The 21,458-nt window shown below is 38.1% G+C and overlaps 1 protein-coding gene across 1 annotated transcript in view; it reads left to right on the forward strand.

Moving 5' to 3' along the window:
- Window positions 1–21,163, forward strand: part of LOC137394631 (uncharacterized) — a 52,342-nt gene extending 31,179 nt beyond the window's left edge. Inside the window, exons 3-4 of the mRNA XM_068081382.1 lie at window positions 18,058–18,312; window positions 20,196–21,163. Coding sequence (XP_067937483.1) covers window positions 18,058–18,312; window positions 20,196–20,387 — 447 coding nt within the window. The 3' untranslated portion in view covers window positions 20,388–21,163. The remainder of the gene's footprint in view (window positions 1–18,057; window positions 18,313–20,195) is intronic.
- The last annotated feature ends 295 nt before the right edge of the window (window positions 21,164–21,458 follow it).

Here is a 21,458-nt window from a genome sequence, read left to right on the forward strand (position 1 = left end):
AGACAAACAAAATGGCTTACCTTTGTACGGCTGGCTGTGTTGTCCTAGTGTCTTGGCGGGTAAATTCTCTGAAACATACTTTGTGGTATCTCGCTTCCATAGCTACCAAGTCAGGGTCCTGACCAATTAAATCCAATACCTTTTGTCCATCTGGCCGTCTTCTGGCGGAGTCAATCAGCAATCCTATAAAAAAGTGAATGCCAAAAATTAATGTCGATTAGTTACTTTGGAAGTAATAGAAGGCTGAGTAGGTCGTCATAATTATGCAGCTTATTTGTAACAAGACTTGATTCATCACCTGCTGTCAAGGTTTGTGCTTTGACTAGTGTATCTCTTACAGTTTTCTTTCCCGACTTCTTCAACCATTTATCTTCTGACATATGATGTACAACTGAGGTAAAAGAGGACCAGTTCCTCTAACAGTGCCAAATGACCTTGTTCTTTTTGTGGTTGTCTAGAATAAACCCATGACACAAATAATCAGTCATTGTAACAGTGCATGACTATAACATGGACGGAAGTAACCAACATACCTGCCAACTCTCACGCATTGGGCGTGAGACTCACGCAATCACCCCAAAGAAAAAATGAAAATACGTGAGATTTTTGCCCCAATTTCCACAATTTTACACATACTATCATTGATACATCAATTGCCCCAAAACCAAATCTCACGCATTGCCCCACTCTTGGGTTGGCAGGCCTGGTCACCAAACACCATGTGGACTTTCAAATAAGTTAACACAAATGGGGCACAAATGACATTGCTTTGCTCTTACTAAACTTGTAAAACAATATGAATATAGAGACTTATTAATGATAAATATATAATTTATGTGTATCACAAACTCACAACGGCAATAAAAACAATGAGGAGCAACATTATTCAGTGCCCAGTGGTGAAATGGATTTGTTAAATACGTGCACTCACCAAGAAATCCACAAGGGAAAAGCCTCGTCTGCTCTTTGTCCTATATATATATATCGCTGTAGTCGTCTACATGGCCGACTCCTATAGGTCCACGAACTTGTGGCGTGACCTCTCAATGCCGGGCTGGCATACGTAACCTAAGGTCCTGCAATACGAATGGGCACGAGGCAGACACACGCATATACAACATGCCCTTTCTTTTCAAGTTGGTTAGACAGGCGCAATGCCGTACACAACCAACCAGCACAAAAACCTGAACACATTTAAGGAAGATGCGTTGCAGATAAAAGGAACGTACCTTTGATTTGCGCATGTTCCATTGAGAGGTATCGGAACCCTTCCTTACACATACACCGGTTTTCCTGGTTCAGGAATCTTCACCGAGGTTATCGGCGCCTATAGGGTCTTCATTGGTGACCTCACAGAAACTCATCATTACCTAAAACCCGGTACTCACAGTTCAGGAGTTATCCTCCGGTCTCAGCGACATCCATGGACACCGTCCCTTCACCATCGCCATCCATGTCAGACTCTTTCTCACTGGAGTCTCGATTACCTACAAACTCAGCCTCGCCGAAGCTTGGCTCCATAGACAGTGCCTCTGTAGGCAAAGCCTCCGTACTCTCACTAATGTGAGAGTCCCTGTGAACTGGCGTTTCGACCAGTTCACCCTCACTGGCAGTCACAGGCATCTCCTGTTTCTTTTGCTCAGTGTCCTCTGCAGCCTCAACCTCACCGGCCCAGGATCTCTGCGATCTGATACTCGGTTCATCGGTCTCATTGGCCCCACCGACCTTGTCACCAGCGCCAACCTTGTCAACCACTGTGCTACCCGGTGCATCTTGGCTTTTGCCCGTGTTGCCACTTGCAAATGCCTCGTTGCCCTTAGCACCTCCACCACTCTTACCAACCCTGGCAGCGGTACCTGAAACCTTCTGGGTAAGCTTTTTCAAGCTATCCAGAGCCTCGGACATCTGGCGATCAGCATCAAGCTGGCGAACCAGGTCGTCCTCCTCCTCTTGAAGCTGGGCAAGAGTCCTTTGGTAGGCAGCTAGGGCCTCCTTCCTCCTTCTGGTGATGTCAGCTTTCCTGGCAACAACCTCGTCCTGTGACAAAAAGTCAAACTGAATATCAGCCAAAAATGACTGGACCTTATCGACCACCGGTCGCCTAACTACCTTACCACCTGCTGCGGCCGCGTAGCTAATGCTGCGGGTGGGCATCTTAGGCTTGGGAGCCATATCCTCAGAGCTGGTACTAGCTCTACTCTCCTCCGGAAGCTTCCTTCCTTTCCTGGTGAAAGAGGCTCCTCCAGCCGTGCACTTAGTCATCAGGTGCCCGACTTCCCCACAGTAGCTGCACACTGACTCCTTGCACTCCTTTGCCCAATGGCCCTTTTCTCCACACTTCCTGCAATAGTTGCTAGGGCAATCTATTGCATAGTGGTCCCTTTTACATCCGCAGAACCAACAGAACAGCTTGCCCTCTTTGCCGCAGATCTGTCTGGCCTTCCCTTTAGGCTTTTGTGTGGCCTCCTTACCAGCTTGGCCGGTAGTCTTAGCGGGGTGTCTGTCCGCTCCTTTCCTGTCGCCAGGCCGATCCCCGTCTCCGGGTCCTCCTCCACCAGAGGCAACAGACATCAGTCTATGTATGTAATTGGGTAAAGTATCTGAAACCATAATGTACAGGTTGAGTGTTAATAAACGTAGTCGGGATTACGACTGCATCTCACTCGTCTACCACTTCTCGTAACCACAACACCATCACTCACATTCTGGCTGGTTGAGCCAGCTGTAGTGTCATCCTCCCACATATCAGGGGGGGATGTCACATTCATACTTTGTCCTACTGACTCCTTAACTAAAGTTGGTAGGTCTTCCAAATCATCACTTTCCATACTCTCCCCTTCAGGGTGGAGTACAAAGAGGTGTTTTCTATTTCTACGGATCTCACTTTGTCCGACCCGCACCCAATAACTCTCTGGAGAGTTATCCTCTCTCAGTACAACACCTCTCGACCCTGAGTCTGTAGGTGCCCTAACAAAAACCGTCTGACCTGGGCTACAGTTTACAAAGAAACTCTATATTTCTTGTCCCATTTACGTTTTAAATTCTTCATGCGAGAATTCTCCAATTCCTCAAACTGACTATAATCAATGTCACTTTCATATGGTATGCCCAATTTAGACCTTACTGCCCTGCCAAACATAAGTTCACTAGGTGTGAACCCCGATGGTAATGGGGTAGTACGATAAGCCATTAATGCTGCATATTTGTCAGTAGTTTTTTTCCATAAAGACTTAACAATTTTTACAGCGCTTTCTGCCATACCATTAGAACAAGGGTATCTAGGACTGCTAGTAATTAAACTAAACCCTTGATCCTCGGCGAACCCCCTAAATTCGTTGCTATCAAAGCACCTTCCGTTATCTGATCTAACTATGTTAGGTATGCCAAACCGAGAAAATAATTCTCTCATAACAGTAATTATTGCTCCGGGTGTTTGTGAGGCCACGGGTAACGCCTCTATCCACTTGGAGTAATAGTCAACTGCCACCATAAACACACTGTTCCCTAGAACAAACAAATCTGAACCGATAACCTCCCATGGTCTAGAAGGCAACGTTGACTCATGCATAGGCTGATGTTTTATTTGCGAATGCATAATACAAACATTACATTTACTTATGAAGTCTTCAATATCACCTGAACAACCCGGCCACCAAAAATGGCGTTGGGCTCTCCTACGACATTTAGTGACGCCTTGGTGTCCCTCATGGCACAATTCTAGGTATTGAGGTCTTAAAGATTTAGGTATATATATCCTAGAATTATACAACAACATGCCTCCGTATGCACATAAGCTATTTCTGGCTGTATATAGCTTAGACATTTCACCTTGTAAACAGTCATGTTTATCTGGCCATCCGTTTATCAAATATTCCATACACAGACTACCACACTCGTCATTAGCCATGGCGCTGACCACGGCCTCCTCCCTCACATCTGTATGTGTGCTGGAAGAGACTATGTTGTGCACATAAGCTTCTATCGAGTCACTCTTAGACTTCATCTCACTATATGTATTGCTGTTAGGACGACTCAAAGAATCAGCTAAATACATATCCTTACCTGCTGTATGAAAAATATTGTAATCATACCGCATTAACCTTAACTTAAAACGTTGTACTCTCGCTGGCAAGCAGGAGAGATCTTTTTCACCTAGAATCGAGATCAAAGGTTTGTGATCTGACTCTATTTCAAATTTCCGTCCTACTAAGTAGTAGTCAAACTTTTCACAAGCCCATGTAATTGCTAAGGCTTCTTTTTCAACCATAGCATATCGAGTTTCCGTTTCTGACATTTTCCGTGATGCATACTCAACTGGTTGCCATTTATTTTCGCCAGCTAGTTGCAGTAAAACGGCTCCAAGAGCATTTTTACTGGCATCCGCAGATACCCGATGTTTAGCTCTTAGATCAAACGTACATAAAACTGGTTTTTTAGACATTTCTTTTTTTACGTCTTCAAAAGCCTGTTGTTGGTCAGGCCCCCAATACCATTCAGACTTAGAGCCTGAAACTTTATAAATAGGAGTACAAAGTTCAGCTAGTTTTCTGCTAAACTTCATTAGGTAATTAACCATACCGGTAAAACGCCTCGCTTCGGTTTTGTTTGAAGGAGGTAACATGTTAACTATAGCTTCTATCTTACCAGGATCTGGCTTGATAGTACTGCCACTAACTAGATGTCCGAGAAATTTTACTTCCGTTAAACCAAATTCACATTTTTCCTTTCTCAAGGTCATCCCTGAGCTTTCTATTCTTTCTAAAACTTTGTGAAGTCTCGCCCAATGTTGTGATGGGTCTGAACCATACACTAAAATGTCATCCATTAAACAGATAACGCCTTTCAAACCATCCAATATTTTTTCCATTGCTCTTTGAAAGTATTCTGGAGCTGAGGAAATTCCAAAGGGCATTCGCCTAAAGCAAAATCGTCCCCACGGTGTTACAAACGTGGTCAGTAATTTACTTTTAGGGTCCAATTTCACCTGCCAAAAACCAGAGTTGGCATCAAGTTTAGAAAACATAGTGCCTTTAGACAGTTTGCATAACATATCTGAGATCTTAGGTAAAGGGTAAATTTCCCTTTCAACTCCTTTATTTAAATTGGTTAAATCCACACACATTCTGATTTTACCGCCAGATTTCGGAGCTATTGTTAGACCCGAACACCAATCCGTAGGTATTTCTACTTTTTCTATAACCTTATCAGTGAGCATTTTATCAAGCTCTTTCTTAGCCTGAGATCTTAACCCAGCTGCAATTGATCTTGGGGAATACAACCTGACGGGTTCCGCCTCACCCCTCAAGGTGATGGAAAACATACCAGGCATAGTACCCAAGCCTTCAAACACTTTAGGAAATTTCTGAATAGGATCAAAATTATCCGTACACATACCATTAATGACGGCGAGTAAATTAAGATTTTTAAGTTCTGTCATTCCTAAAAGGTTGCATCTAGAACCTTTCAACACATATACAGGAGCATCAGTAGTACGATACGAGCTTTCTATATTTACTCTACTGAATCCAAGAACTTTTAGGCTTGAGCCATCAGCACCACTAAGGTGTCGATCTGGCTCTTTCAAATTCAAACCGAGTTTACTTGATGTCTTAACAGTTAAAGTAGAAACATCAGCACCTGTATCAAATGTGAAATCAACTTCACTACCGTTTACCTTCAAGGTCCTAACTATTTTATTATCTAGTCATTTAGGACCTGCAGATGAAAACCTTACACTTCTACTTGGGGAGTAAAGACGTGTACTATCTCTATCCCTATTATTAGGGCTTTTGCCCCTACTCCGATCACTTTCCCTGCTACTACTTCTGTTGTAGCGGTGTCTATATTCACTTTTCCGAGTAATATCGGCGCCATCTTTCTTACAGTCAATACTAGTATGACCTTTCCTATTGCATACAAAACATCTAGCTGCAGGGCAACTACGTAGCCTATGATCTCCACTTCCGCAGTTGTAACATTCATCATCACTCTTAGGTGACTGTCCATCTTTAGACTTAACACGCCAGTTGCGGTTATACCTATCAACGCTAGAGTCTCTTGAAGACCTGCTAGAGTCTCTATACCTGCTCCTACGATTATATCTAGGAGATTCGTAACCGGAATTTCTACTCCATTTTCTAGAGTATTTATTCTTGGACCTTTCATCGTAATGGCTTTTACGTTGCCTTTGTGAAATTCTGTTAATTTCACCATTTTCACAAGCACTTGAATCAGAACTTGAATAACGACTGGCTCCTCTTACTTTATATTTATTTCTAGGAGCTTTTGTCAAAATTTCCGAAACACTAAGTTCGCTAGTTTTACATCTAGCGTCTTCCAATATGGCGTCAGATTCTCGCGCGAGTTTTCTGGCCCTCAAAGTATCCGTTAGAATTTTCCAATTCAACTCCGTTTGTTGCATTAGTTGCCTACGTAAAGAACCTTCTCGCAAGCCATTAACAGCTATTGCAAGAGCAAATTCTTTCCTTACATCATCATTACCACCAAAATTAACATTTCTACTGAGTTTTTCAACTCGTAGTAAATAATCACTTTCCTTTTCACAAGCCGTTTGTGAAATAGTAACAAATTTCATCGTTTTAACGTAAACCGTTTCATCAGTACCATAAATAGTAACTAAATGAGCCATTGCCTCATCGTAGGTAGAGTTTTCACCAAACATATTAAAACCAACAGAGCTTAGAGCATCTCTACCATCACTACCTATTGCGTGTAATAACGCAAGAAGTTTCGTACGGCCACTATATTTATAGTTGCCGTCTTGATCTTTACCCAATCTCATGCTAACCATTTCTCCGACAATTTTAAAACTGTCAAACCATCTTTTCCAAGAACCGTGAACGTCACCACTATCCAATTTTAACGAAGGAAACTCATTAAAATTAAACGCCATAATTGACGCGTAACACGACACGAACACTACACCAGTGTTAAAAGCACCACCAAGTTTATCACCACTAACTAAGCACCACTGCACCGTAAACACAATATTTCACTAAACACCACAACACGGTAAACACAGAAACCACACACGAAACACTTACCACGAGGTATAGAACCTGTAAAACACTGAACACAATGATCACAACACAAATCACTTTTAACAACCACGCATCGGCGATCCTGCCGACTGCGCCATGTTAAATACGTGCACTCACCAAGAAATCCACAAGGGAAAAGCCTCGTCTGCTCTTTGTCCTATATATATATATATCGCTGTAGTCGTCTACATGGCCGACTCCTATAGGTCCACGAACTTGTGGCGTGACCTCTCAATGCCGGGCTGGCATACGTAACCTAAGGTCCTGCAATACGAATGGGCACGAGGCAGACACACGCATATACAACAGGATTGACACCACAGTACCCACCTCTTCAGAGCTGACAGTATCCTCTGCTGATTTTCTCTTCGTATGTCTGGCCTCAGCTCTTTCCAAGAGTAACTTATTGCAGTATTTTTTGTGGCATGCATAGTGACAGACAAGGTTTGCGTGTGAGTCATGTTCAAGAATGTTAGCTGCAATTACTATGTTAAATTCATCATCCAACTCGGTTCACTTCTGTGTGTAACCCTGAGCAGTTTTTCACTGCTGTGCTGTGACTCTAACCAAGGTTTCCCCACAATTTTTCCAAACAATGGAAGACACACTCCTTATCCTCTATGTTTTTTTAACTCTTAAATGTGAAAACTTGACTCGTAGCAGTAATTTCAAACAGAAAAATACCGATTTTCCGAAATTTTAGGAGTTGTCCTCCCTCAAAATAAAATCGTCCTAGAACTTCTAAATGTGACCAGTTATAGGTGTAGAAACTATATCATTGAACTCAGCATAAAATTCTAGCCAAGAATCTGATCTTACTGTATTCTCCATATTTATATAAATAAGAGTGAAAGATAGCTCTGGGCTGCTTCTCCACTAATAACAAAGCTCTTTGCCTATAACAAAGCTCTTTGCCTATAACAAAGCTCATTGCCTATAACAAAGTTCTTTGCCTATAACAAAGTTCTTTGCCTATAACAAAGCTCTTTGCCTATAAAAAAAGTTCTTTGCCTATAACAAAGCTCTTTGTCTATAACAAAGCTTTTTGTCTATAACAAAGCTCTTTGCCTATAACAAAGCTCTTTGCCTATAACAAAGCTCTTTGTCTATAACAAAGCTCTTTGCCTATAACAAAGCTCTTTGTCTATAACAAAGCTCTTTGTCTATAACAAAGCTCTTTGCCTATAACAAAGCTCTTTGCCTATAACAAAGCTCTTTGTCTATAACAAAGCTCTTTGCCTATAACAAAGCTCTTTGTCTATAACAAAGCTCTTTGCCTATAACAAAGCTCTTTGCCTATAACAAAGCTTTTTGCCTATAACAAAGCTCTTTGCCTATAACAAAGCTCTTTGCCTATAACAAAGCTCTTTGCCTATAACAAAGCTCTTTGCCTATAACAAAGCTCTTTGTCTATAACAAAGCTCTTTGCCTATAACAAAGCTCTTTGCCTGTAACAAAGCTCTTTGCCTATAACAAAGCTCTTTGCCTGTAACAAAGCTCTTTGCCTATAACAAAGCTCTTTGCCTATAACAAAGCTCTTTGTCTATAACAAAGCTCTTTGCCTATAACAAAGCTCTTTGCCTGTAACAAAGCTCTTTGCCTATAACAAAGCTCTTTGCCTGTAACAAAGCTCTTTGCCTATAACAAAGCTCTTTGCCTATAACAAAGCTCTTTGCCTATAACAAAGCTCTTTGCCTATAACAAAGCTCTTTGCCTATAACAAAGTTCTTTGCCTATAACAAAGCTCTTTGCCTATAACAAAGCTCTTTGCCTGTAACAAAGCTCTTTGCCTATAACAAAGCTCTTTGCCTGTAACAAAGCTCTTTGCCTGTAACAAAGCTCTTTGCCTATAACAAAGCTCTTTGCCTATAACAAAGTTCTTTGCCTATAACAAAGCTCTTTGCCTGTAACAAAGCTCTTTGCCTATAACAAAGCTCTTTGCCTATAACAAAGCTCTTTGCCTATAACAAAGCTCTTTGCCTATAACAAAGCTCTTTGCCTATAACAAAGCTCTTTGCCTATAACAAAGTTCTTTGCCTATAACAAAGCTCTTTGCCTATAACAAAGCTCTTTGCCTATAACAAAGCTCTTTGTCTATAACAAAGCTCTTTGCCTATAACAAAGCTCTTTGCCTATAACAAAGCTCTTTGCCTATAACAAAGCTCTTTGCCTGTAACAAAGCTCTTTGCCTGTAACAAAGCTCTTTGCCTATAACAAAGCTCTTTGCCTATAACAAAGCTCTTTGCCTATAACAAAGCTCTTTGCCTGTAACAAAGCTCTTTGTCTATAACAAAGCTCTTTGCCTATAACAAAGCTCTTTGTCTATAACAAAGCTCTTTGTCTATAACAAAGCTCTTTGCCTATAACAAAGCTCTTTGCCTATAACAAAGCTCTTTGCCTATAACAAAGCTCTTTGCCTATAACAAAGCTCTTTGCCTATAACAAAGCTCTTTGCCTATAACAAAGCTCTTTGCCTATAACAAAGCTCTTTGCCTGTAACAAAGCTCTTTGCCTATAACAAAGCTCTTTGCCTATAACAAAGCTCTTTGCCTATAACAAAGCTCTTTGCCTATAACAAAGCTCTTTGCCTATAACAAAGCTCTTTGCCTATAACAAAGCTCTTTGCCTATAACAAAGCTCTTTGCCTATAACAAAGCTCTTTGCCTATAACAAAGCTCTTTGCCTATAACAAAGCTCTTTGCCTATAACAAAGCTCTTTGCCTATAACAAAGTTCTTTGCCTATAACAAAGCTCTTTGCCTATAACAAAGCTCTTTGCCTATAACAAAGCTCTTTGCCTATAACAAAGCTCTTTGTCTATAACAAAGCTCTTTGTCTATAACAAAGCTCTTTGCCTATAACAAAGTTCTTTGCCTATAACAAAGCTCTTTGCCTATAACAAAGCTCTTTGCCTATAACAAAGCTCTTTGCCTATAACAGCGCTTTTTGCCTATAACAAAGCTCTTTGCCTATAACAAAGCTCTTTGCCTATAACAAAGCTCTTTGCCTATAACAAAGCTCTTTGCCTATAACAAAGCTCTTTGCCTATAACAAAGCTCTTTGCCTATAACAAAGCTCTTTGCCTATAACAAAGTTCTTTGCCTATAACAAAGCTCTTTGCCTATAACAAAGCTCTTTGCCTATAACAAAGCTCTTTGCCTATAACAAAGCTCTTTGCCTATAACAAAGCTCTTTGCCTATAACAAAGCTCTTTGCCTATAACAAAGTTTTTTGCCTATAACAAAGCTCTTTGCCTATAACAAAGCTCTTTGCCTATAACAAAGCTCTTTGCCTATAACAAAGCTCTTTGCCTGTAACAAAGCTCTTTGCCTATAACAAAGTTCTTTGCCTATAAAAAAGCTCTTTGCCTATAACAAAGCTCTTTGCCTATAACAAAGCTCTTTGCCTATAACAAAGCTCTTTGCCTATAACAAAGCTCTTTGCCTATAACAAAGCTCTTTGCCTATAACAAAGCTCTTTGCCTATAACAAAGCTCTTTGCCTATAACAAAGCTCTTTGCCTATAACAAAGCTCTTTGCCTATAACAAAGCTCTTTGCCTGTAACAAAGCTGTTTGCCTGTAACAAAGCTCTTTGCCTATAACAAAGCTCTTTGCCTATAACAAAGCTCTTTGCCTATAACAAAGCTCTTTGCCTGTAACAAAGCTCTTTGCCTATAACAAAGCTCTTTGCCTATAACAAAGCTCTTTGCCTATAACAAAGCTCTTTGCCTGTAACAAAGCTCTTTGCCTGTAACAAAGCTCTTTGCCTATAACAAAGCTCTTTGCCTATAACAAAGCTCTTTGCCTATAACAAAGCTCTTTGCCTATAACAAAGTTCTTTGCCTATAACAAAGCTGTTTGCCTGTAACAAAGCTCTTTGCCTATAACAAAGTTCTTTGCCTATAATAAAGCTCTTTGCCTATAACAAAGCTCTTTGCCTATAACAAAGCTCTTTGCCTATAACAAAGCTCTTTGCCTATAACAAAGCTCTTTGCCTATAACAAAGCTCTTTGCCTATAACAAAGCTCTTTGCCTATAACAAAGCTCTTTGCCTATAACAAAGCTCTTTGCCTATAACAAAGCTCTTTGCCTATAACAAAGCTCTTTGCCTGTAACAAAGCTGTTTGCCTGTAACAAAGCTCTTTGCCTATAACAAAGCTCTTTGCCTATAACAAAGCTCTTTGCCTATAACAAAGCTGTTTGCCTGTAACAAAGCTCTTTGCCTATAACAAAGCTCTTTGCCTATAACAAAGCTCTTTGCCTATAACAAAGCTCTTTGCCTGTAACAAAGCTCTTTGCCTGTAACAAAGCTCTTTGCCTATAACAAAGCTCTTTGCCTATAACAAAGCTGTTTGCCTGTAACAAAGCTCTTTGCCTATAACAAAGCTCTTTGCCTATAACAAAGCTTTTTGCCTATAACAAAGCTCTTTGCCTATAACAAAGCTCTTTGTCTATAACAAAGCTCTTTGCCTATAACAAAGCTCTTTGCCTATAACAAAGCTCTTTGCCTGTAACAAAGCTGTTTGCCTGTAACAAAGCTCTTTGCCTATAACAAAGCTCTTTGCCTATAACAAAGCTCTTTGCCTATAACAAAGCTGTTTGCCTATAACAAAGCTCTTTGCCTGTAACAAAGCTCTTTGCCTATAACAAAGCTCTTTGCCTATAACAAAGCTCTTTGTCTATAACAAAGCTCTTTGCCTATAACAAAGTTTTTTGCCTATAACAAAGCTGTTTGCCTATAACAAAGCTCTTTGCCTGTAACAAAGCTCTTTGCCTATAACAAAGCTCTTTGTCTATAACAAAGCTCTTTGCCTGTAACAAAGCTCTTTGCCTATAACAAAGCTCTTTGTCTATAACAAAGCTCTTTGTCTATAACATAGCTTTTTGCCTATAACAAAGCTCTTTGCCTGTAACAAAGCTCTTTGTCTATAACAAAGCTCTTTGCCTATAACAAAGCTCTTTGCCTATAACAAAGCTCTTTGCCTATAACAAAGCTCTTTGTCTATAACAAAGCTCTTTGCCTATAACAAAGCTCTTTGCCTATAACAAAGCTCTTTGCCTGTAACAAAGCTCTTTGCCTATAACAAAGCTCTTTGCCTGTAACAAAGTTCTTTGTCTATAACAAAGCTCTTTGCCTATAACAAAGCTCTTTGTCTATAACAAAGCTCTTTGCCTATAACAAAGCTCTTTGTCTATAACAAAGCTCTTTGCCTATAACAGAGTTCTTCGCCTATAACAAAGCTCTTTGCCTATAACAAAGCTCTTTGCCTATAACAAAGCTCTTTGCCTATAACAAAGCTCTTTGCCTATAACAAAGTTCTTTGCCTGTAACAAAGCTCTTTGCCTATAACAAAGCTCTTTGCCTATAACAAAGCTCTTTGCCTATAACAAAGCTCTTTGCCTATAACAAAGCTCTTTGCCTATAACAAAGCTTTTTGCCTATAACAAAGCTCTTTGCCTTTAACAAAGCTCTTTGCCTATAACAAAGCTCTTTGCCTATAACAAAGCTCTTTGCCTATAACAAAGCTCTTTGTCTATAACAAAGCTCTTTGCCTATAACAAAGCTCTTTGCCTATAACAAAGCTCTTTGTCTATAACAAAGCTCTTTGCCTATAACAAAGCTCTTTGCCTATAACAAAGCTCTTTGCCTATAACAAAGCTCTTTGCCTATAACAAAGCTCTTTGCCTATAACAAAGCTCTTTGCCTATAACAAAGCTCTTTGTCTATAACAAAGCTCTTTGCCTATAACAAAGCTCTTTGCCTATAACAAAGCTCTTTGCCTATAATGTGAATTTGTGAATTGACAAGGTGTTAGTGTCTGGTATAAGGTGTAGTTATTTTTTGAGACAGTAGGAATTTAATGAATGGTCAGGCAGATTAGAGATACAATTTAAATAAATACTTTAAACAGCAAAAATCTAAAAATACCTTTAGCTCTTCAACATTACGGGCATTTAGGGGCTGGTCGTAACTGTCCATATCAGGTAGTATAATTCTAAAACATAATTTCTGAAAGCATTCTAATTTTTCTTTATCAGTTTTCGATACCAAAGGGATACCAGCTCGAAGCGTAAGACAAGATGGACAATATACAATTCTGGTAAAAAGTGATAGGCCTTTTTGTTGTGCGCCTAACATTTTGAGCTAAATTACAGTGTGGGTATTAGAGCATTTGCCTCAGCATTAGAGGATGGCTCTAACCAACTTCAGGAGTTATCCAAAACTTTGATGTAGCCACGATTCACCATAGCCACACTTACTTTATGTAATGATTTGAGGACCTGATAAATAGTGTGATAGCATCATGGTATACAGTATAGCATCATGGTATGCGGTATAGCATCATGGTATACAGATTAGCATCATAGTATACAGTATAGCATCATGGTATACACTTGAACAGCCCCCACAACTATACAGTATAGCATCATGGTATGCGGTATAGCATCATGGTATACAGATTAGCATCATAGTATACACTATACAGTATAGCATCATGGTATACAGTATAGCATCATGGTATGCAGTATAGCATCATGGTATACATATTAGCATCATGGTATACAGTATAGCATCATGGTATGCAGTATAGCATCATGGTATACATATTAGCATCATGGTATACAGTATAGCATCATAGTATACAGTATAGCATCATGGTATCCATATTAACATCATGGTATACAGTATAGCATCATAGTATACAGTATAGCATCATGGTATACAGTATAGCATCATGGTATACAGTATAGCATCATGGTATGTGGTATAGCATCATGGTATACAGTATAGCATCATGGTATACAGTATAGCATCATGGTAGACAGTATAGCATCATGGTATACAGTATAGCATCATGCTATACAGTATAGCATCATGCTATACAGTATGCCATTTTAGTTAATTGAAGGTCATAATTTTTGGTCTACTTGCGATTCAGTTTTGATTTCTGTTTTTACTCATGTTAAAGTGCTTTTGATTTCTTATGAAAGTTTTAGTCTGTGAGAAATTAGAGCAATATTGTGTGCGTCTGTGGAAACTGATGTCAAACAATTTCTTTTATTAAAATTCGTGAAGAGATTTGTTATTTTACTCTGAAAACAACTTATCGAGTACGTTCATCGCACAGGTTGAGTTAAAAATGCATTCCTTTCAGCCAGTCATCAGTGAGACATATCGACTTGAACTTCATTTCTCAGGCAGCACTGCGGCAGCACAAACAAACGTGTAAAACTAATCCATTTCGCAAAGTAGTTAAAGATTCAATATTTGTAGAATATAATGGCTGGCTGATACTTGCAGTTCATATATTCACTCTCAGGACTAGCCTGTCTTGACAAACTGTTGTTTTTGTGGAGTTGTCCCCCGTTAAGCGGGGCGAGCAAAACAACAGCTTGTCACAAGACGCACTGCACCTGATGCATCAGCTGTACTGAAAGGGAGTTGTTCTCTTCCGTCTTTGCGGCTTGGCTGCGATATTATGTCGGTCGCTCCATTGGTAATCATAACGGATTTTGCGCAAAAATTTACATAGAAAAAATAATATTATTACGTTTAATCCGAGACCAGTCTCTGCGGTAAACTTTAGTAGAACTTAAGAACTTAGGCAACAACAGCAACTTAACATGTCGTTATTTGTGCGCTCAGTCAGTTTTATTTGTATTTTGATTTTATTTTTAATTTATTTTATTCTTTAAGTTCTACTAAAGTTTACTGCAGAGACCGGTCTCTGGTTAAACGTTTTTATCTTATTTTTTTCTACATAAATTTTTTGCGCGAAATCCGTTACGATTACCAATGGACCGACCAACATAACATTGCAGCCAAGCCGCAAAGACGGAAGAGAACAACTCCCTTTCAGTGCAGCTGATGCATCAGGTGCAGTGCGTCTTGTAGCACGCTGTTGTTTTGCTCGCCCCGCTTAACAGGGGACAACTCCGCAAAAACAACAGTTTGTCAAGACAGGTATCTCAAAATGTATGTACCGTATATATTTCCACTAGAGTCATGGCTATAACTACTCCTTGGAAAAGGTCAGTCGATGTGACCTATTTTATTCAATTCTTATCAGCTACAGTCAGTTCCGTGTTGAGATGATTCATTGCTTCTCAATTTACCACTAAAAAGATATCTGGCAAAAACTGCTGTTCTGAAAAGTCAGATTAGAGGTCAACTGAAAGGCTATGAGCAGCACTTCTCTACGAGTCACCTAAAGATGGCTGTTCAATATTTGTGATCGCCACTGCTCTGCTGTGTGCTACTAAATTATTGACAAACTTTTGAGTCATTTAAAAGAAACATACCGTACAAACTCCAATTAAACGCCACGGTGCTTTATTGCTCAACCCTTCTCCATGTAGTGGTCAAATAGAGGCTGGCGTTGTATTTTTTAAACGGCTCATCAGAATTTTGGGGAAAAGAAATTTAGCCCTTTTACAGGTGAAGCGAATGTCGCCTATATTAACTCCTTTTGAATGCAATAAATCGGCCAACTCACCTCCAACTTGTCAAAGATCTTTTCATAAATATACATTGAAAAGCCGATAAATATATCTACCAGTTGATATTTATATCGCTTGCAATTAACCTGTGATGATATTATAGCTTGTGTCCTGCTTTTTAATTTGTTGGAGCTTTATTTTATTTTATATTTATATTTAACAATGTTGCATAAAAACTCATTGCACTCATTGATATGTTTGCCAGTTGGCAGCTACACCTAGTTTTTTATGTGCAGTAGAAGAGAAGTTACGAGCGTCAGTCTATTGTAAGATCAGATTACTGCATTAATGCTGTCAAATAATAAGCTACAAATCTGCAAAGTTATAAATTAAATAGCAATAATCTACCAAATACTACAGATATATATTTATGAAAAAGTGACATAAACGAACCATATTTATAATACGTGTAGAAACAAAAGTTAATGTTTTTGAAACAAAAATATTTGCATCGTTTGCTCGGATAGCTGCGTTCTGATTGTTGCTTTCGACCGAACAAACAGCTTCTAGTTGTTCAATACCCGTCACAATGTCTTCTGACCTCAACTCTTCTACTGCACTGCTGAACTCGTCGATATTAGCGCCATTTGGTGCTAATATCGCGCTAACATCTATATCTCTGTAAAAATTGTTTTGAAACAATTTTTCGCGTTGAGAAAAACTTTTATGCGTTGATTTAGCACAAATGCAATGCGTAAAGTTTTGCTTACTAAACACAACTTGTAGCCTAAAACTAGTCGTTCATATACCATCTTAAAAGTAAACTGTTTTTACATACATGTACTTCGAAGTATCAAAACCGCTTTAAATAAGGAACTACTATTAGCCTGATACAATTATTAATTATTTCTATGGGGCTGCTTTCAAATTTTTAACGAGAAAAAAAAAGTTTTGGAGTTGGACAACAAAAGAAATAATTGTTATTGATGCAAACGATTCATTATTGAGGCAATTTTGTATTCACGTTTTTATCGATCACTTGATATTATGGATTCGTAAACATCAAAGATTGTCAAAGTGGCAATCAAATGGAGGTGGCGTTCAATTACAGGGTGGCACTCTATTTTTCGACCCTTCTCCCTTAGTAGCGATTAAATAGAAGTGGCGTTCAAATAGAGGTGGCGTTCAATTAGAGGTTTTACGGTAAGTTTGTTAATAAGGTTTTTGTACTGAAACAAAATAACTCGCTTAATACACATGTGAACTCATCTAATAATTTTCAATTTTCAATCTGTACTATTTAAATGCAATAGAGTTATGTCAAGTTAGTGCAATACAACATTGCATAATCTTTTTTCTAAATACACTCGAGTTTATCAATTATCATAACAAGAATTTGTTTTTCCGTTAAATTTTCACAAAACAATGAAAGCATTTAACACTCAGTCATACTTAGCTTGTAATTACTACATATTGCTAACTAGGACTGTATCTTTCCGCAAAATGACTTACCCCTACAGGAAGTTGTATACTCCTGAGATACTAAAAAGCGGACAACTTTGCAATGTTTTAAAAAATGTGTTTCAAGGCAGCTAATATCTGAAAAAAATTCTTGCGCAAATTTTCATTGTACCAAATTTGTTGTTATATTTTGTGCGAACGCTTCCCATTTAAAAATAAGTTTAAATATGATTGTTTTAACAACAACAACCATTTGGCTGTCAAAGTTGTACTGAATACAGACTACAGAGTGCTCAATACACATCCAGATGTTACATTATTCTATGAAACTTTATCATAGGAAACAAAGCTATTTGTTTGTATTGAGTAGGCTTTGATTTGAGTTTGATATAATTGTCTGTACACAACACCTTACATCACCTTAATTTTTTAAGGGAGTATATGACTCCATAACATTTAAGGCATGTTGTTTGTTTATCTTTTAGTCTATATAAATATATATATATATAAATATCAGTGGCACCATTTCATATAATAAAGTTAAATAAGGTAATATAGAATCTAAGACCTCCTGATATCATGCTCAGAGTCGATGCAAATACAATGTTGTGTATGGTAGTTTATCCAGATACAATGTTGTGTATGGTAGTTTATCCAGATACAATGTTGTGTATGGTAGTTTATCCAAATACAATGTTGTGTATGGTAGTTTATCCAAATATAATGTTGTGTATGGTAGTTTATCCAAATACATTGTATTATTGGAATAACTAGGATCTCAATAACGTCATTGGTGTTTCCTGAAGTTTATAACATAAAAGTAGATACATGTGTTTACGATAACACCAACAGAGGCAAATGTTCAGACAAATTTTAGGCCAGTTTATTAAAACTCATTGTGAAAATAGCATAACAATTTCTGTAAATTCTTCTTTATGAAAAACCTTCAGGCATTCTTTCGATGTCATTTTATTTCTAAAAAGTATCACATGTGTGCTACCTTCTGCAATGTACTCAGTGAAACAGTCTTGTGATCCGAATGTTTTTTTTTTCAACAACCTTTCACAACACAGATAATAATGTGTCTGTTTTAGGTAGTTGTGGTGTGCAGCATAGTCATCATAGCTATTGTTCTGGGATTATTGTTGAGGCGGTACAGACAAAAAATAAAAAGCAAGCAGGACATAGGTACAGGGCTACAGGAAGTGAGACACAAACCTGAAGTTGTGGAAGATCCAGCTGCACATGCAAAACTGTTGTCGCAGAAACCAAAAGTCGAATCAGATGATGAAGAATGTTATTTGGTACCAGAGCCACATCCTAATGGTACCACATCAATTGTTGTAGAGGTAAGTACACTTCTTAGCTTGAGATCTTATAATTCATCCATAGACTTGCCTATAGGCCTGCCTAAGGGCTTTGTCATTGGTTAAGAAGCTGGGTCCTCAGGGGAGAGGAGAGGAAGTAGATAAGTGAACCATGAGGAAGGGTGCTTTGTGATTCTTTAGAGGGTCACGCGCAACAACATTGTAGAATGGAATATGTGATGAGAACTTGTTTGGTCTTACTCATATTTATAAACTTGGAGTTATCTTCACCATACCATTTTTAGTGATATTTGACCATCGTGGTGGTTACTCTAGTAATGGGCCATGAGCAAATTCACTAAAACATTTTGAGCATACATCAAAAGTGTGGTTGTAAAGCAAGCATTTAGTTATCACTGCCTAAACCAAGCATTAAGTTATGGATGCCTAAACATTAAAAATATTTATGAAAATCTTAGGTCTAGCGATGCGCCACATCACACCCTTGTCCATATCCACTGCCAATAGCCCTGCCTGACTCAGTTATTTTATACCTTTGTGTACTCTAATCAAGGCAAAACTACCATTGTTCTACAAAAAATATCGGAGGTGGTCCAGGTTGTACGTGATTGAGCATCTTAAATATTCCTTCATAATTTACTCTACACATAGAGAAGCCAACTACACTGTAAGAGGCAGGCAAGTGTGAGGAATGGGTGGGCTATCAAGCATTGCTATGCACTAAAGAATCGCATATGTTAGACCATAAGTGTACTATATACAACTAAAGTGTACAGTCCTAACTTATCTTGTGTACTATATACAACTACAGTGTATGGTCATATCTTGTCTTGTCTACTATATACAACTAGAATGTACAGTCATATCTTTTCTTGTGTACTATATACAACTAGAGTGTATGGTCATACCTTGTCTTGTGTACTATATACAACTACAGTGTACAGTCATAACTTATCTTCTGTACTATATACAACTACAGTGTATGGTCATATCTTGTCTTGTCTACTATATACAACTACAGTGTATGGTCATATCTTGTCTTGTCTACTATATACAACTAGAATGTACAGTCATATCTTTTCTTGTGTACTATATACAACTAGAGTGTATGGTCATACCTTGTCTTGTGTACTATATACAACTAGAGTGTACAGTCATACCTCATCTTTCGCACGTCTCAGATCTTGGCCAAACCAAATTTGGATCAAAAAATTCAACACTTTTACGCCTCAGGCTTTGACAAAAAAAATTTGACTTTCGAGCAGACTGAAAGAAGCCGAGGCTAGTCTTTATTATCCTGTACTTTAGATGTTACAATTGATACAAACAAAAAAAATTGTTTTACTGTGTTTTTTTATTTCACATGAACTTTGCTAGGATACGTTACTGGACTCTTTCGTTGGAATATTTTAGATTGTAACCTTATCATTGGCATTCGCTACTTGATTGCTTATGCCAAACTGGATGAAAATAAAACATGAAATATTTGTTTTTCAATTATTAAAATAAATCACAGACCGTTTCTACACTTTTATTTATCGTATACAGCTCACAAGACGCTGTGTAAATGAAACAAAGGTATGACTTGCAACAGATACAGTAGTACTGTACATTCCTACACTTATCCCAGTTTATTAATAGATTTTATGTGGCAATCACTATATTGTACATATTACCTGTTCTCACATTGTGTACAGTATATGATGTAAAATAAATTAAAAAAAACACTTTAAAAGCGGTTGTTTTGTTAGACTTGTAACAGATTAAAATTATTTACATGAATTATATTGAGAAAAATATTGTCAAATTTTGAACAAATGAAGTTTGACGGAAATTTGAAAAGTTGCAACATTAATGAAACCGAAAAGCTGGCCATTTATGATAACCTGGACTTTTGTGTATAGGAAGTCCAGACACCAGACGGATCAGAAATAGATATTGATTATGTCGGTCCAAGAATAGGAGACGAGACAGACGAGACATATGTAAACATACATCTACCAACTAGCGTGTATGAGAACATGAGCTCGACCCAAAACAGCAGTGTTGGTAGCTCGGATGATGAGTACTATAACATTGTATCGTCAGCACGGTGAGCAGCTGTACGGATGACCCTGTGCTTATTAGAGACCGAATACAGAAGTACCGAATACTGGTTTCTAGGGCCATATGTAACTATATCATATGTATCGATGTCAGGTTTGAGGCAAATCTATTTTCATTCATGCCATTTTCTGGTTTACATGCTTTGAGCTCTTGTTTGTACAGCAGATTCATACAATAACAGTCAGCGTCTTTAGGCAGTGACATCAGACCCGATGAATGTAAAATAAATGTTCTGTATTTAAAGTTCATTTAAAATAGCATTGTCATAGCCATATATCTATTGTATGTGTGTGATATCAATACATATGCTGCGGTTTTTGTTATAAGAACAACTTGTGCAATGTGAAAAAATATACTCTTTGCTATCATTAATCTTGCCATGACTTGCACAGATCCAAAGACTCTATAGACCTATTAACTATTAACTGTATAGTTGATAGTTGATAGGTCTATGCACAGATCTATGTTATCTGTCCTTTTTTGTAAATGTTTCAGATGGTAGTTTGACTGACTAAAAAAGTTAAAATTGAACTTATCATTTCAGTAAAACCAATTTAGTTTTAATTAGCATGTTTTGTTTTTGTGAAGAGATAGTAGAATCTATAGATATAAACATGAATGCACTTAGCCTTGGTTCTTTGATTCTATGATTTTAAGAATATGCTTTCAACTTATACATGCTGTATTTTCTAATCTAAGGTGGTTTTTAATTATATTTTAATGTATGAAAATCTTTGTATACAAATAAATCTGTATATATACTATATATACATCTGAGTGTTTGTTCACTTGTCTGTTGTATGTCCAGTTTACAGTGATTAGTCAAAATCCATACACTTGCAGTGCTTGAACTACTAGAAGCACACTGCGACTACTAAAAAAAAAATGTGCCTAGACTTGCCCAAAAACAACGCCTGCAGCTGGATGTGCAGCGAGATATCACCCTGTCTAATGATTATAGGCCCAATTATTCCATAGCTGACTATCCCACGGTAGCTGCAGAGCTATCGAGTGTACACTCGATGGCTCTGGGTAGCTGTATAGTCTAGTAACTCTAATCA

The sequence above is a fragment of the Watersipora subatra genome, chromosome 4 (genome assembly GCF_963576615.1).
Source record: "Watersipora subatra chromosome 4, tzWatSuba1.1, whole genome shotgun sequence".
Classification (NCBI taxonomy): domain Eukaryota; kingdom Metazoa; phylum Bryozoa; class Gymnolaemata; order Cheilostomatida; family Watersiporidae; genus Watersipora; species Watersipora subatra.